Here is a 17,697-nt window from a genome sequence, read left to right as displayed (position 1 = left end):
AAACAGAGAAACGTTACTCGCTGGATAATTTCACTTTAATTAGTGTGAACGTGATGGTTTAACTCGAGTAGTGAGTTGCACGTGAAACTGGTTAATTAGTAAGCTATTGATTTCAACGGAAAAGTATGAAACTACTTGGTAGAAATAATTTAGTCAGATTATTTAACAATTGTTTGTTTGTTGTCACAGGGGTTAACCTCTAACGCTCCGACTTTTAACTGTGAACATCGACCGGCAACTTCAACTTATTCTCATCGCACTTCAACTTGCAAGTTTTTAAGTGTCAGATTTGAAATGAATATTAAAGTCATTCAAAACAATCTTTATTCATCTGAGAAGTAATACAATTTTAATTCCAATATTTATATTAATTATAATCGAGTAATGTGTGCAATTTTTTAAAACATTCATTCGGATGTAAACCGGGTTTGCGTTCACAGGTCTAACGGTACTCACTGTCGAGTATTATTTTTTATTTGTAAACAATTACCGATAATGACCGAAAAATACATTTGGAGTAAAGCGCCGCACATCGGTGGTGCTTGAGAAGCACACTTGGAGCGTTAAGTGTTAATCCTTGAATGATGGCGGCTGAGTGAATTCTAACGCGGTTATCTCAGGTTTATTATTTTCTAAGCTACTCTTTATATTCACTATGTTCTGCATACTTCTATATATTTAATAAAAATCAACTTATCAGTATAAAATAAAACATTCCACTGAACCAATAATAATCTACTCTCCACTAGACGAGGACTAAATCAACTAGAGTATCGCTACTATGAATCAACGAAAACCCGCTACTGCCGCGCCGCGATTAGCGCCGTCTAAATATTTTTCAAGTCAACCGCTGTCGTTCGAACGTAACGCGCGCGATATATAAATGCAATTTTATGTCTCCCTTTTTTCGTGCCACATGCATTCGTGCACGGTAGCAAAAGCGGTTATTCCAGCGTTAAATTTAATTTATTCCCAATGCTGACGTATCACGAGGTATTCGCGTGATCGCCTCTCGACAGCACAGCGAAAAAGCTTTCTCATTCGAGGAGAGTAGATCTGCGGATAAAAAGGGGTACACATTTTTTCGTGGAATTCCTTCGACACCTTTTTTCTCCCTTAAATCTCCGGTCTTTCAGCATTTTTTCGTTCACATAAACGGGAGAGAAAACGGTTTTCGAGCAGAGAACAGTTTAGATGCATTGAAAAGATCGGCACACGAATTTGAAATTCGCCGCAGTGGCGCAGTTCGGCCGGTAAATTACGCCAAATTTTCACGTGCTCAGAGGCATAATTTTCTGAACGATTTATCACCTTGGTAATGACGGCCGGGACCCACCTCGCAGTCAAAGAGATCGTATGTAAGCCGGAGAACGTTCGATAATGGCGTGGCCGGTCGGACACACCAGCCTTTCGTGATCGCGAGATGTAATTTGATATTAGCGGACCGTTTCGGTGGAAAAAAGTGGCGCGTTCCTACCTAGCCTTTACTCTCTTTCTCTACCTCTTTAGCGTTCTTCACCGCGTAGCATGGCCTGATCTAATGGACAATGGAAGGTCCACTCTGGCATCGAACCAAAGACACACCGACGTGAACACTGACGCGACGCCACGAATTTGCATAACTTCACGCTGCAGGTGTTCGTATTGCAGCTTCGTATGTGTAATGGTACGTGCATTCGTGTGCAAAATGACACGAAAGTAACGTAAACCATGGCTTTCGACGGTTGATGAGCAACGGTAATATGGGTTAGTAACTAAGTGATCGCGGATTTTGTCAATACCACCTAGCGACAAAATCTGCAATCACTTAATTGCCAACCTCCAATAGATGGTGTTAAAAGAACATATTTTTCGTGTATATAATTACATACAATTATATACAATTTCAGACAATTTTTTATATACAGTATAAATTATTAACCGTAAGTTCGTATATGAGTACATTATTGTCAACGAGTCTTGCTAATTTTTCTATCTCGCTAATTTAATATAAAATCTTCAAAAGATGGTACAATTGGACCGTTTGTATTTTAGAAAATTATCTAAATGATATTTCTCGAACGATAAAAGAAATATTGGATTGGCAACATTGGGTGGTTTTACAAAGGAGTTTATTGAGTCCAGAAAATACAGATTTTAAGTGCATTATTCACAATAAACATGAATTTTTGTAATGGTATGTTGGGCAAAGGTACCGATACGCGGCGGTACGACGTAGCCATGCTGTATTATGTGTCGGCGCTTTACATTTTTTGTTGTATGATGCAGTTTTTGGGTTTAAGCCTCTGGGCCTTTTTTTTTTTTTTATTTCTTTTTTTCTGTCCTGAAAAACTTGGTCGCAAAATAGGAGCAACATTGGGTGGTCATTGGGTGGTAATGACAAAATCCGCGATCATTTAGTTGCCAACCCAATATATTAAAGTTTTCAAAATCTCAGTAATATCGTTAAATAGATACAATCGAGATTTAGTTTGTATTTTAAGAATTTGAAATAGTCGTTAAAATGGCAGTGGAAGGCAGTTCTATTTACGGTAGATTAGCAGGTGTAACGATGATCGATCACCCGGTTGAAAGCAAACTGCTGCTAATGATTATCAATTAGGTATCGATAATTTATGGTTGACTCGTAGAGATAATAGCTTTGAGATATGTATGTAGGTCCCTACAAGCGTTGCAACAAATTTCATTTTCTAAATAAAAATATTTTCGCTGTACTTTAAAGGAATAGACTTTTGCAATTGTTTAAATTGTTTAATCCTACTTTGTAGAATTGGCACGAGTGATAGACATTACGATTGAATATACATTTGACGAATAACATTACGGTTGAATGATATACGGATTGGAGATCGATTAAATATTTATGGTAGAGTATCGGCAGCGAGTGAAGAGCGATTCGTAGAATGCACGTGAAGAAATGGGCATACGTGGTGACATCTGAAGAATGAATTGCACGTGGCAAAAATCACCTATGCTTTACTTATTCGGTTAAATATTTTACTTACTTACTGATATAACTTGCCTACTACTTAATTACTTTACCAACCTAACCCCAATCTATTAATTTTACACGTCTCTTTAACCTTTTTCACTCCAATGTCGAGTGTAACTCGATATCAGTTTTTATCTCAACAGCTCCTTTGTCGAGTCCCATTCGACATTCTTTCAGTCCAACCTTTTTTTCTGATTGCATACTGGACATTGTTTCAAGATATATCATACACTTAAAAATTAGAAAATACAACAATAGTGTGAATAAAACTAGTATTTAAGTGAATTTCTTTCTTCCTTTATTTACTTAAATTGTCTTATTTTTTAGTTAAAGTAAATTTCAAATAAAACATTTAAAAGTGTTGGGAGCTGCTGCTAACAAAATTGAAACAAAATTCCCAGTGCAGTTCCCAGTACGTACATACAATCCTTTTTCCATTTTCCTCTTACGAATTCATCCGTAGCTTTTATTATACATTTTCAAGTATTTATCAGCAATCGTTAAATTCTCCACAATTGCCCTGTTTTCTGTTTTAATTCCATGTTGCAGCTAAATGTCCAACCTAACCTCAATCCGAAAGCCGTTGAACCAAAAGAAATTCGCTTACAAGAAGAAATTATCTGCAAAATTGCCTTCGATGCTAAATAACCGCATTTATTTCGATGAAATTTCGTAATATCGTTATCGTTTCCATATTTATAGCCTATCGTCTCTTTCTTTTGCCCAAAAGAAGGAAGTCGTCGATGCTGATCGATACGACGTTAACATCTACAGAACAATCGGTGAACCTGCAGCTCTCCAAGCAGTTTTGGTGCATCAGGAGCAGTGGGCCGCTGCACTGCGACCAACTGCAGCACTCCCTGAGGGTATAAAAGCGGCGGGTGGTTGCGGAAGTCGTGGCTCGATGGAAATAAAGTTTCGTGCAGCAGGGCATCGCGAGGTTAAGAGCGGCGATATATCGCTGCGGCCTGATTTCAGCCCGGCATGAAAACCACCGTTTCCTAAGTCAGTCTTTGTACGCGGTCCCGTTTCTTACGTTTCTTCTGTCACCCTTTCTAACGTATCCCTATGTATTGTGTTTAGGTTATGTGTCATTAGGTGATAATGACAAAACCCGCAGTCACTTAATTGCCAACCCAATAGTACTGTACAGTAATCGTTAATAACTAACAAACAATTAAAAATTAACAAGGAATAATCGTTTTCGATAAAATTCAATGACTATGGGGGAAAATAAAGAAGAAATAAAAGTGACGTGATTGGTCGACTTTGTTCCGATCGAGGACCGACGCAGAGTGGCGCGTAATGCACCGAATAACATTTGTGTCGCGCGCCCGAATAATTGATCGTCCTTTCACGTGCCACACCGGACGTAAATCGAAGAGCCGTGGTAAAATCGTTCGTCGAAGAGGATACGTTAATATTCATGATCGAGATTGTCCGAGCTTGTCGTGTCGACGTGAAGGATTATTTTCTCTTTTGGTCCAACGAATTGCTTTTTTTAATTTCAGCTATTGGCTTGGCAACTAAGTGATTGCGGATTTTGCCGTTAGGTGGTATTGACGAAACCCGCAATCACTTAGTTGCCAATCATCCAAATTGCAAACCATTGTGAAACAAAGAAAATTATACCGAAATATTTATTGTAAAATCTAACAGCATAAAGAATCTCTAAAGAACTAATGCCTCAAGGAATTCTAACATCGATAAAAAAGAAAGATAAACAAGTAAATTAATAAAACGTAACGATACAGGTTTAAATAATCTCTATAAAAAAATCATAAATCAATCATGTTGACAAAAGTGTCGGTTCTTCAGTTAACATTGTTTTGCTAAATCCTATCAACACACGAACTTACTTCAATAGAAACTCGGTAAGCAGTTGTTCAATAGGATTACAAGTCCTAAAACAACACGTGAGAAAACATTCCACCCAGCATTATACAAAGACGTTCGTGAAATTCATTCGGACAAACTTTTCACGGCAAACTGAGCACGTTTTCCACTAGATTTTACGACCTGGTATTTAGCAAGCAGGTAGAGACAGTCGCGTATCCGACGCAGTCCACCGTTAACACCGACGATTTTCACCATCCGAGATCGGACACGATACGAAACGTGCGCCGCTCGCATAGTCATACGAGCATCCTCCTCGTTAGCCGAAATCGCCCTTTCACCTAGTCGATTCCGGAATAATGGGAAACTGGCAGAAAACTCTGGAAAAATGCAGAACAATAGGATTTGCCTAATGAAATAAACAAAAGTTCCATTTCCCTCCCAGATCCATTATTACGATAACATAGTTTAGAATACCGTAACGTCGTTCCATTCACCTAAACGCTACGAAACCCCATTCAATGCAATTCTAAAAATCTAATTCATTCGATTCACTCGCCAATTTTCGCCAGATATTGTTATATCATTATAATATAAAATATTACTGTAATATTAATATTTGTGATAAGATAATCGTCGTGATAATTCGACCGAAAAATATACAGTGGCTGACGAAGGTATTCGAACGCTTACATATGCAAACTTGAATGATAGAAATAATGTACATTAAAGTAATGGTGCTTAGACAAACAGATGTCAGTAGGAAGATGGAAGTTTTGAGGTTATGTCGGTAGAATTTGAAAAGGATTCAACAACGTACGTAGGAGTTGATACATTTATTAAAAACACGCATTGTAAGTGACTGACAAAAGTATTTGAACGCTACGTATGTTATTAAATTATTTAATATTAATATTTTGTTGGACTACCTTTAGCAGCGATACTGTGTCTCAATCGACGTTCCATACAGTAAACCAATGATTTTGTAAAAGTACACTCAACGGAGTTCCATATTTCTATAATTTTATCTTTCAATACTTACTTTGGGGTTATCTGAAATTTATTTCATCTTTTTCCGATTTCAGCCCATAAATTTTCAATCGGATTTATGTCTGGACTTTGCGGTGGAGTAATTGACGTGTGTGGTGTGTTTATACGATCCATTCTTTCACAATTCTAGCAGTATGCTTAGGATCATTATCTTCTTGGAAGTGGAAATCTTTCAATAATCCTAATTTACGGACACTTTCTTTAAGATTACTTTTTAAAATATTTGGACACTTATATCTATCAAGTATTCCATCAATAAGTATTAAATTTCCGGTGCCACTGGCGGCCATGCGCCTCCCCACCATGACCGATCCAACTCCGTGTTTCACTGTTTCATGTAAACGTCGATTCCAATTCCGTATTTAGTTTTCTCCGCACATAATTTTGACCACCCGGCCATAAATGTTAAACTTTGACTCGTCCGAAAAGATGACTTTGTCCCAAAAACAATTATCTTTATTAATATAGGTTTTTGCAAATGTCAATCTTTTTTTATGATTTACCGCACTAATATATGGCTTGTTTCGCGGTACTCCGCCATGAAAATCATCGTTTCGTAAGATTCGTCGACATAATTCCGGGTAAACTTCTTTATGAAACATATCAGCTACCATACTTGCGAGTCGAGGAGCGGATGCAGTAGGATTTTTTTTAACTCGCGAATAACAACTTTCTCCTCTCTTCCAGTCAATTTCCTTGGTCGACCTGATCGACCTTTGTTTACAAGTGTTCCCTCGTTCTTTGACTTTTTTATCATATAATGTATCTTGGACTTCTGTTCACGATTCTGGCAATCTCGTTATATGATCTGCGGTCCTCGTGTAATCGGATATTATTTCTCTTTCACAATTTTTTGTTTCACACTTTTTGGTATTCGTGTAAGTGTTAGTGTGCACACTTTTACGTTACTGTTACCGAAACGATATCCTAACGTCAAGTGAACCTAGCAATATTTTCATTTAGCAATGATGTTTACATTCGCTGCAAAGGAAGATGAAAAACTATCAACAGTGTTACAGCGTTCGAATAATTTTCTGAGACACTCATCATGAATGTTTCTAATAAAATTATCACAACTCCTGTTTTCAAATTTTACTGATGTAATCTTGACACTTTCCCGTCGCTACACATACCAAATTGTTTTAACAAATTAATTTAGTACACCTCATTTTATTAATTGAAATTTATAAGTGTAAGTGTTCACACACCCAATATCCAGATGGTATTTTTGCACAGTTGCTATTTTTCTAAATATTTTCCAAGAGAATCCCATGACAAGTTTGATAAAAAGGCAGTTTCTTTTTAACTCCGGAATTTGCCGATCTTCCGTGCCGTTTCTACGGTGAATGAACGACTCCGAAATAAAAAAGAAAAACGCTGAGATAGACGAAACGGTAATCCTTTGACGAAAACAGCAAAATCGAATATGATTTACACGGACGTTTGGATGTTTGTCCAGGCAGCCTAATAATAACGGTGTTCATTGTTGTATCGTCAATCCCACGGCTGGACTCTTTCGTCTATTTAGAAATAGGCGTTACACGGGCATTGTGCGCGGGCTTCCAGGAGAGAAGCAGAAAACATCATTGTCCGAGAAATGGTCGAGTCCGAGTCGCCCTTGGATGCTCTCCTCCGCGTACGATACCCTCGTTGTTGCGATCAGAAACGAGGCCGAGCCGTTCGTGCGGAATACAAGTACCGAACACACGTACGCCATCTGAATAGTGCAGCATTACCGGATACCGCTCGTACACACAGGATGACTTTTATTATTAAACGATGAAATTCCACGATCTGGCTGCTTTGTAATCGTTTCAGATTTTTGTCAATAGAGTGGAGATTTTAAGCGCGATATAATCGAGCATTCTTACCAGACGAATTTTTTCGGTGACGTCGGTGACGTCGGTAAAATTCTATTAGATTTACCTTCTAATTAATCTTTCTAATAAAAAAAAAATTAATTTTTCTAAAAATCTTGCAAATAGAATATTTCATTGCTATTTATAATAGAATCCTATATTCCAATGGAATTTCGAATTATATCAAAAGAATTACAACAATCTAGCAGTGTTTCTAAAAATTATCTTGTATTATCCTATTATGGTAAAAGTGGCATGATATGATTCTAGTAATAATTACGAAACGCTAGAATTAAAGAAAACAGATACGATACCGCTTTTTTGTAGACAGTTACACAACTTCTAATAATCCGAGAGTACTGTAATATGTATAAATATAGTTGAATAAAAATATTATACGTACCGATATTAGAACCCGTTTCATGATCGTTTTATTTCTACCATTCGTTCAACACCTGCGTTTAATTACGACTTGCGTTAAGCAAGTTGTAGGTAAAAGGACGTTTCCAGGACCACGTGATAAATTCGATACCGACAATCCTCTCTATCCACGAACACGTATCCAACCGTTTAATTTTCCAACTCGATAAGCCCGACACATAACACATCGCCGTTAATTAACAGACAGCCATGTATAATTCATGTGCTATTTGCTAATGGGGACAGAAATAGTTACTCTCGAATGGTTGGCACCGCGAAATTTCATACACCATACGCGACTCTGGGGAAATAAGAGCTCGGTGTATTAGATGTTTTATCGACGGAGTCGATTAACCGGAACCGTGAATCATATCGAAACGAATGGGCAAACCTTTTCGAGATTTCACGGTAATCGACCATTGATTCAACGCGCCGACTCTCGATTACATCTATCGATATACGCGTTCCTCATTGCAACAGGAGACATGGCGATATTTTTCACTTTATATTAGATTGTCCGAAAAGGTAATAATAGATGAACAACAATTTTTGTTTTATATTATTTTATCGAATTAGATATGATTCATTTCGTTCTATTTCTATTATTATGTTCGCGCATAATTCAATAAAGTAATATAAAACAAAAAATATTGTGCGTCTTACGTTACACTTTATTTGTCCTCTTTTCAATATTATTCTTGGCAACTAAGTGATTGCGGGTTTTGTCATTAGATGGTATTGACAAAAGCCACAATCACTTAATTGCCAATTCAATATTTCTCATTATATGTATTTATTCATGTTCTACTTATAGAAGAAAATATTTTCAGATATCATTATCTCTTATCTATATACTTTGTTATCTTCTAATGGATAAAACCACGAACGAAGAAAGAAAGATATCTCGCTCGATGGAAAGTGTGGAGTTCTAAAGAGAAGCTGTTAGGCGAATCGTGAAAGTAAACAACTTCTTTTTTGGAAGTATATACATGTAGTTACTTACCGGCGAACCGGCACCAAAGTGAAATTATGAAACTGTTTGGCAGTCTGCTGAGACTTATCTGATCTTTATTATCCTAAATTAGAATACTTTTCTTGCGATAGAGAAACTCCAGGTTTGATGAATACGTCTTTTGTAAAGAATAAATTTCCATTTCATTTTGCAAAGAAGAAGAGTCATAGAGTGTATAGCTAATAGATTATCTCAGACATTATTTTCTATTCTTTTCCTAATATTTTAACACTTGAACTACCGATAGTTAACAGTTTGACTGTCACGTGGGTCATATATGACCCGCCACGGTTTCTCCTGTGACGCCACTGTGTGGTCATTGGTGACCGGAGCGCTTCAACTTCTTACAATTGTAAAAATTGTATGAAAATTGACAGCTAGGGCATTTTCAACATAACCAACGAATAGAAGATACTTTGAAATAAAAAGTGCCCCATTGAACAATTAAACATTTTTATTGGAACATTAATGAAAAAAAATGGGAACAAATGTTGCATCTAACGGTGCACTGTGTTTGCATCCATATCGTTGAGAGGTAATCTACGAATATTATTATAAACACACCTTAGAAAATAATCGCAAATACTGCTTTATAATCATATAATTGAGGTTAGAATTGTGAACATACCTTACTATTATATATAGAATGAGCAAATACTGTTTACTAATATCTTCTACACGTTTCAACAGTATATTCTGCACGCTTTGCTTACGACGAAACAACGAATGCGAATGGTTTGTCGAAATAAACGAAGCCATGTTATAATATGTCGCTGTCAACTGTTACCACGGCGCCACGGTGGTCACCCGTGGCCACCAATAAGATAAACGGTCCATTGGGGAAGAATGTTGTCTTACATCATCAATTTATTATTATTTTGCCATTGTATCCTTTGAATAATAAAAATACTCCCGTGGCTTTCAGCGTGGCAGTCAAAGTGTTAACGCGAAGCTATTTCTACGAAAACCAGTGAAAATGGCTGATCTTTAAAAAATAGAATATTTTTATATTTATTGATTTATTGCGTTTTTACGGAAGGAATTCCACGTTAGGTAGTACATTTTTGGTATTATTAATCCATCGTCCCTAAACGAGGGTTGACACATTTTGTAAAATTGTAGAACCAATCATTTTGACTGCTATTGGTATAAGTAGCCTTGATAGAAAATTATTTTCAGTTTGAATACATAAAAAAACAAAATAAAATTCATTAAATTATTCTTTCAGTTATCGTTGCGAAAGTTATAACATTACGGAAAAAATATACCACGAAGTAGAAATTTTCAAATAAAATTGTAAAACCAATCAATTTGACTGGTAATGGTCCACCTGCGAAGATCAGCGTTTTTTCATTATTATATCTTTCGAATGGCGGACCGGTGTTGTGGAAGCATTAGAAACCATATTGGACGCGACAGACGCGCCACACCAGACGACGGAACGTCTATTCGACGATTCGAACGGCATCGAAATTTAGCGAATTTTCCGGTTTCTTGCCCCCTTTGATGATCCCCCGGCCGATATTCCGACCAGACGGCGGATACGTAAACCTACACGTCGAAAATAAATTTTGCCGAGTATTGCCGGTTCATTCTAAGGCGTATAGAATGATAGCTATTTCCGTTAAGGAGAAAAAAACCGGTGCCACTGTCTGTCCGTGGCTTCTAAAGATAAAGCGTCTGCAAGCGATTTAACAAGAAAATCACTCTGCTCCTGTCTGCATCCTGCCCTATCGAATTCGTTTCCCCTTTTTCACAACCCTTTTCCTCATTCCAAAAAAACGACCACCAAAAGACAACCCCTGGAAAAGGAAAAAGTAGGAGAGAAACGAAGAAACTAGCGATGAAATGGAAAATAAAAATATCAGTACGAAAGCGAACTATTCGCCTTTCGAAATTTATCGATGGCTAGAAAACAGCAGACGCGGATGTTGACTCATTGCCACTCTCACTTTTCCTGCGATTTGCATCGAATCTCTTCCACATATTTATGCATTCGATGCGAGCGCACAAAATCCGACCACTCGTTTCCAATATTACCGATACGACACCGCCTCTCTATTATATTCTTTCTCTATGACTGTTTCACACTTTCGTTTCCTTTACATCAGAACGTTCCCTCCTTATGGATCAGACCTCACTGTAGGTAAATTCTCGAATAGTACTGACTCGGTACCCGAGGCCGACACACACAGCAGCGGTCCTCAGACACGTTTCTATTTATATTTTGATGTATTCGCGGCCGATTTTTGCCTAGAGGTTACTCATTCACTCGTCGATGAATTAATGTATAACGGATAGTAGCAGGAGGGGGCAGAGGTTTGCAAATGTATCGTATGCTCGTCTATTCGATCGAATAAATACCAATCTGTTTGGTTTGGAAATTTGATGAACGTACTCTCTTAACGACGATGAAACGGTGTTTATTTCATGATCGATAGATTGGGCGATGACGAGTCAGATATGAGATAAACAAACCTATCGAAACGAGACACGCTACGGTCTCCTTCTGAGCGACGATAACACGTACTGATCGAAATGATTCTGATTTATTTTGCTTCTGCGAAAAGATTCTTTACGCTGAGTTTTGATCAAAACCTTGCTGATACAAGTAATGAAATTTTTAATTTGAGAAAATTAAAAGTCGATAAAGTTGAACATCAATAGAATCATTTATATGATACCGGATATTAAAGTATTGCTATAGTATTTACAAAATGTGTATAGTAATATAATATCGTTATATATATGAAAGTTTAAACGTTTAATAAAATTCTTTAATAAATACTGATCTTATCTATCTTTCCTATATAAGATTCCAATGAAAAATGCACTTTTATCATTTTTCCATTGAATTGGTCGATTATTAAGGCTGGATAGTATTGCCGACGTCTTGAAATTATCACAACGCTCGTATCAGTTGAAATACTTTAGGACCTTACGTTAACAGTTAATCCATGCGTTTAAATTTATCAGAGGACTGAAGAAATATGCAAGGTTGTTTACGTACATATGTACTACTTTCGGTTATCTACTATTATTACACACGACAAAGTGCTTCGATGACTGTAAGACCAAGGTTTTTCAGTTCCTCGACTTTTAAAGCTACAGAAAAGATTTATACTTTTCCTTTCAGAAACTACATATAATTTCGCGACAGTCTGAAAATAGATTTCGTTTCGACGTTAGGTTTCGCGTGCACGTAAGAAGATTTACAAAAAAAAAAAAGTGGTTGTTGTATAAAAAAAAAAAAATAGTTACAGCAAGTTTGAAAAATTCTTTTGGAACAAGAGAAAATATTTTTTTGTTTGCATACAAGGAGAGGCAACTTTAGAAATAAAAGTTAGTTGGTTTATTCACTCATTAGACAAGAGTTGGTTTCACGACGCTGATCGTTGCGACACTGGCGACAATAGCGATCATTTGGCCGCTAATTAACACCGATATGAGAAGAATCGGTGTTGCCGTGTCGCTGCGGCGTGTCAAGAGGACACAGATTCTCACACGCGGCCACGGATTGCCGTAATCCAAATAATCACCACCGCCATTCTCTTTCTCTCCGTGACAAAATTCTTTATTTACCACAGAATTCCTATATTATCATCATTCGGCTCTTACTCCCGGTCTAATTCAACGATAAATCGCTTGAACGATGCTCAATCAATCGAACAGTGAATCGCAGAGTGCAATTTGCTATTTAAGAGCAAATTACGAACGTAGAATAATTCGGGTAAAACGGACCAGGATAAAGAAACGCATGAATTCATGGGTTTTCACGCGTGTAGTCTATGACTGATCTTTTTCATTGAACAGTATGCGTAATCGATACAAATAACCGATTGATCAGGTAAAGCAGAACTACGAAATGCTTCCTTCCTGTTTACATAAGCATTTTATAGATAAGATTTAATAAAATATCAAAAGTGTGATCAATGAGCAATATAGTCGAATTAAAAATAATTTCGACTATTATTTCCACTATTTTTGTCTTTCTTATTTCCTTATTTATTTCTACCGTGTTCCGGAAGTGTATACGTCGACGAGAGACGCTTGAAGAGAGCCCTAATGCTACGAAAGAAAGTCATAGAAATTGGTAGCGGGGGAATAGTTAATGAAATTCAAGGTAGGAAGAGAAACACGTTGACACGTATTAAAACGATGACAGCGATCGACGATTTGGATTTGAGAGGAAAAGGGGTTGGTAGTGAGAAGCGGGGAAGGTTAATTTTACGCGACGCTATGGAAATCCGAGTCGATACGTCAAATCCTCTCTGCACGGAATACACGCGAACTCGTATAATACCGCGGTTACACGGGGCCGTCTCTCGTTTTTGTTCCTCTTATTCTGTCTACGTCGTCCGCTGTACGCTTCCATTTAACAGCTAGCAGTAGCGGTGCACTGACTCGAAAGTCTGGGAATCGAAACCGCACGGATTCCCCGGCGGCGAGCCGCCTACCCGACTAGACAAGGACCGAGAAAATAGCGAAATTTTTACCGGGATGCAGAGAGAGTGTGACTAAAGCACGCGTCGTCGATGCTGGAAAAGAGACATGGGCATGCACACGCGCAGGGAAAAAGACGAAATACGAATACATACGTACATACGTAATAATACGCTATACACTATAATATTTATAGCGTGAAACAGCCGAGAAACGAGAACGACATTTTCTCGATTCGAGATGCGTCAAAAATTCGCAACGATTGATTTAACATTATGTATACAACTTATAAACGCGAGAATTCTTATTGGTAATTGTTATCGATGATTCTTATTGGCGAATGCCAATGATTCGTAGGCAACGATACCACGACGACGATCGTCGTTAGTTTTTCTCTGTCGCGATTCCCCTGGCGTGCGCGGCGTGACTTTTTCCTTGTTGAAACGAGAAATAATCGACAAGGCGGCCGTCAAACGTTTCCGACGTTCCGTCCAGCGGATAGAAGAGATGGATTGCGTGCTAACCTGAGAGTCTAGCGAGGAATCGAAGCATGCCAGCGGCGGAAGACCAGCAATGAGCCGCGGTTCCAGCGACTAGAATTCCACCAGCGATCGGCATTTGTGTTTTCCTCCTCTTTCCCCAATTGTCCTGGCTATGTGTGAATGTGTGTACGTAGTCGGTTTGGCCTCTCGTGTCTGCGCGTTCCTCTTCGGCCGTATGCCAGAAAAAGAGAGGTAGGAGAATCGCACGAAAGAGCGAGAAGGACGGAGTGTGGCCAAGGGTGACGCGGAGTCCTAGCCTAACCTAACCTCTCTTCCTCCTTTGGTGTAAAGGGATACACAAGCACGCACCGGATGAAATGCAAGATCCTCTTTCGACGGGGCCAAGCACGAGACAACCGGTCGCGCACTGTTTTTTCAGTTCATGGCACACACTGTTCCCATAGCCCGTGATTTTTCCTCGGATGTTTGACACTCCCGTTTCGGCTGGACAGCAGCCGGTTTCGTTTCGTTTTTCGTTTACGTGTCGGTAGCGTGTGTGCGCGCGTGCCGTGCCGTGCCGTGCCGTGTCGTGTCGCGCCAGTGAAAACTCTGCCAGCGCACAGACAGGAATGGTATAGACTCAGACAGAGACGGGATAGATAAATTGGCCTTCAGCGAGAGAGAGGGAGAAAGAAACAGTCCATTACGGGGAGAGGGGAGAAGCGCGTACGACGGCGTAAAGTCCGACCACGGCCTCTATGGGATGTGAGAGAAAGAGAGACGGTTTCTATCTCGTTCTCTCTAAGGATACTCCTCTCCGTACACTTCGACACGATGTTGTCACGATTCACGCACTCATTCGTTTCTCGACATTCGAGTGGCAGACGCGTAAAACCCCGCGCGCGCACTTCAGGAACTTCTATAAAGGTTCGGAACCAAAACCTGCTGCTGCTGCTGCTGTTCGTTGCTGCGACTCGACAAACGAAACTTGTATGTACGACGAAAAAGCGCGTTACGCCGTGATCGTACGCTTCGAAACACTGTTACTTAAACCACGAGTCACGGAAACTCTCTCCTCTTTCATCGGCTGTTTTTCAACGACGATAACCAACAAACGCGAACATGCGCTATCGTAGCAATGTTAGATGTATCTGTACGATTGTCCCGTCGATGATGGTGGTGTTACTACTGGTTGCTGCTCCTGTTAGATATGTCATCGTGACCGCGGTGAGAATCGCGGTAATATTCGCGGTGTTCGTGGGCCCTGACGGGCCCTCGCGGTTCTATTGGTAACGACACTGCACTGTCATACACAGACTACGATAGAACAGCCGAACGACGACTGACTCCTCCACTCGCAAGCCACCAGCAACGTTGCCACATCACTCCCGAGTTTCAATCGGACAAGTCTTCGGCCACCGACGTACAGGTACGACGATCACTGCGTTCTTGGTGCTGGCGCGCGACCGACTGTTCCATTCGATTTGTTCTCTCCTCTTCTTTCTACCTCGCGATTCTTCCTCGATACACAGTTGTCGTTGCTCTCGTTGTTGTTTGTTCTGTTCTCTCCTGTCCTGTCCTGTCTTGCTCGTCTTGTTCCGTTCCTTTCTATCCTCTGTACACGTCGAAATCGTATCCGCTGAATCAAGTCGTTTTTCGCCTTGCCACGACTTGTCACCGATTCTCCAAGCCTTTTACAGTGCCTTCACTCTTACATGGTTCTCTGGAACACGGCGTGTTGTGTCGCGACGACGAGGGTCACACTCGGCAACTGATCGCTGGCTATTGTCGCTACTATCGACTGCGGATTCGGTCGGTGCATCGAAATCCACAGAAACACTGTGATCCGAACGAGCACACAGCACCGAACTAACTGACCACATCTGCTGCCGATTTGCTGGCAGCTCTGTTAACTACAGCGCACGGCCGGCCAGTCTGCCTCTGCCTCTGCCAGCCAGTATGCTCCCTCGCTTTCTTACTCTCACCTACCAGCAGCCTGCCAGCCTTCTCGAATCAGCCGAGCCTACCTCTCTCGTGTATTCTCCTTCCCTTCCCTATCCCCTGCTCAACCGCTTTCCTTCTCCTTTCCTCTTGCCCTCCTCACTACTCGCCTCTCATTCACTCGCTCGCTTGCTTTCTCCATCCTTTTTCCACCGCCGATTCTCGCTTCCACCTACCACCTTCCTATCCCCTTCTTCGTTCAATTCTTCGTCTCTCGCTCTCCATCGAATGAATGGTTTTAGTTCGGGAGGGCGTCCGTACCGGAAACAACCGATTGCATCCGGAAATCACCGAGCCTGTACTTCCCGCATTAGAGCGCTTCTTGAATAAAATTCTATTCTTTCCTCCTTTCTTTCCTCACCGTTTGATATCTTCACCGCGTAACTTCCTTCCGAATTCGTCATTCTCACACGTACGTATCCGGGGAAAAACAGTTGATAATATAACTCGTTTATCGACCGTTTCCCTTACAGCGAAATCGTCTATGACACTACCGCGACTCACCTTTCTCCGTATGGGATGTAATCCGTTGTACAGGATCGCGTTCCACGAACCTTTTCGTGTAACTTTTCGTGCGTGAAATTGTAATACGTTTTGACGCGTGCGTTTCGTTTCTAATGCACGCGCTTCTGCGCGTGTTTTCCTTCGTCGCTTCCTCTCTTTTCCACATTCCCTTCCTTCGTTCGATCGACACCGCTTCTCTTCACGGAGTGTCCCGTAACGGTAGTTAAATTGTGTATCAGTCGCTCGTATGAACGCATTTGCATCATTGTACTATTTATGCAAATACTCTTTCTATTACAATGGAGTCACACATTTTAACTTATCGTGTCCCAATTTTCTCGTAAAGTCTACAACCATAGTTCTACTTTCTACGAAAGTCCTATTCGAATTCCAATTTTATAAAATTTTAACTTTTTGAGCGGCTAAAAAAAGATAATCTTTATGGACAATAATAATATGCATTTATTACAAAATGGTTATCGCGTGATTTTTTCATATAGAAATTTTGCGTCTGCAGAGCACGCGTGCAGAAGTACAAAAATCGTGAACGGATTACATGTTCCATATTTCGTGTAACTGGAGCAGTATTTTAGGCCGAAAATTGGCGCCGATTAAAAGAACTGCAGCGTCTGGTGAACTAAATTATGCAAGAAAAATATACCGAACCTCTTCGGCAAGATACGTCAGTGAAGGAAATGCTGCCGCTACGATTGCCATTCTGTTCGCATTTTTTAAACATTTCTTTAAGATCCGCTCGAGCATGGAATGTTGAAAGCAGGCGTAATTCGTGGATACAGTTATGACGGTTCAAATTAAACATCTTGATCTATCTTCTTTCCTGTTTGGTCGTACAACTTTCTGTGAAGTTTCTTTTGCAAGTATATTTTATAGTACAACGAATCAAATAATAAAGAAAATAGTAATAATACAATTTGTTAGTAACGAATGATGATCATCATGAAATATGTACAACTTTCTATGTTTGACGACAAACTAACGTTTATTTACATAGAAGGATGATATCGTTTCCTGTTTTATCTGCCCTTCTCATCAGATTTCTCAGTTGGTTGTATTAATTTTAATATAGCTATACAAATC

At 39.6% G+C, this 17,697-nt stretch overlaps 1 protein-coding gene across 2 annotated transcripts in view; it reads right to left on the bottom strand.

Annotated features, from left to right (window-relative positions):
- The window catches only part of LOC117242761, a 66,804-nt gene extending 50,728 nt beyond the window's left edge, over window positions 1-16,076 (bottom strand). Inside the window, exon 1 of one of the 2 annotated variants that reach the window (XM_033509679.1) lies at window positions 14,137-16,076. In XM_033509679.1, the coding sequence (XP_033365570.1) occupies window positions 14,137-14,230 (94 nt within the window). In that variant the 5' untranslated portion in view covers window positions 14,231-16,076. The remainder of the gene's footprint in view (window positions 1-14,136) is intronic. The other variant, XM_033509680.1, reaches the window with a different exon arrangement.
- Window positions 16,077-17,697: the final 1,621 nt, after the last annotated feature.

Source organism: Bombus vosnesenskii, unplaced genomic scaffold (assembly GCF_011952255.1).
Source record: "Bombus vosnesenskii isolate JDL3184/JDL3185 unplaced genomic scaffold, Bvos_JDL3184-5_v1.1 scf7180000016278, whole genome shotgun sequence".
NCBI classification, from domain to species: domain Eukaryota; kingdom Metazoa; phylum Arthropoda; class Insecta; order Hymenoptera; family Apidae; genus Bombus; species Bombus vosnesenskii.
Note: the sequence above shows the minus strand (reverse complement) of the source record. Positions and strands in the feature narration are given on the sequence as shown.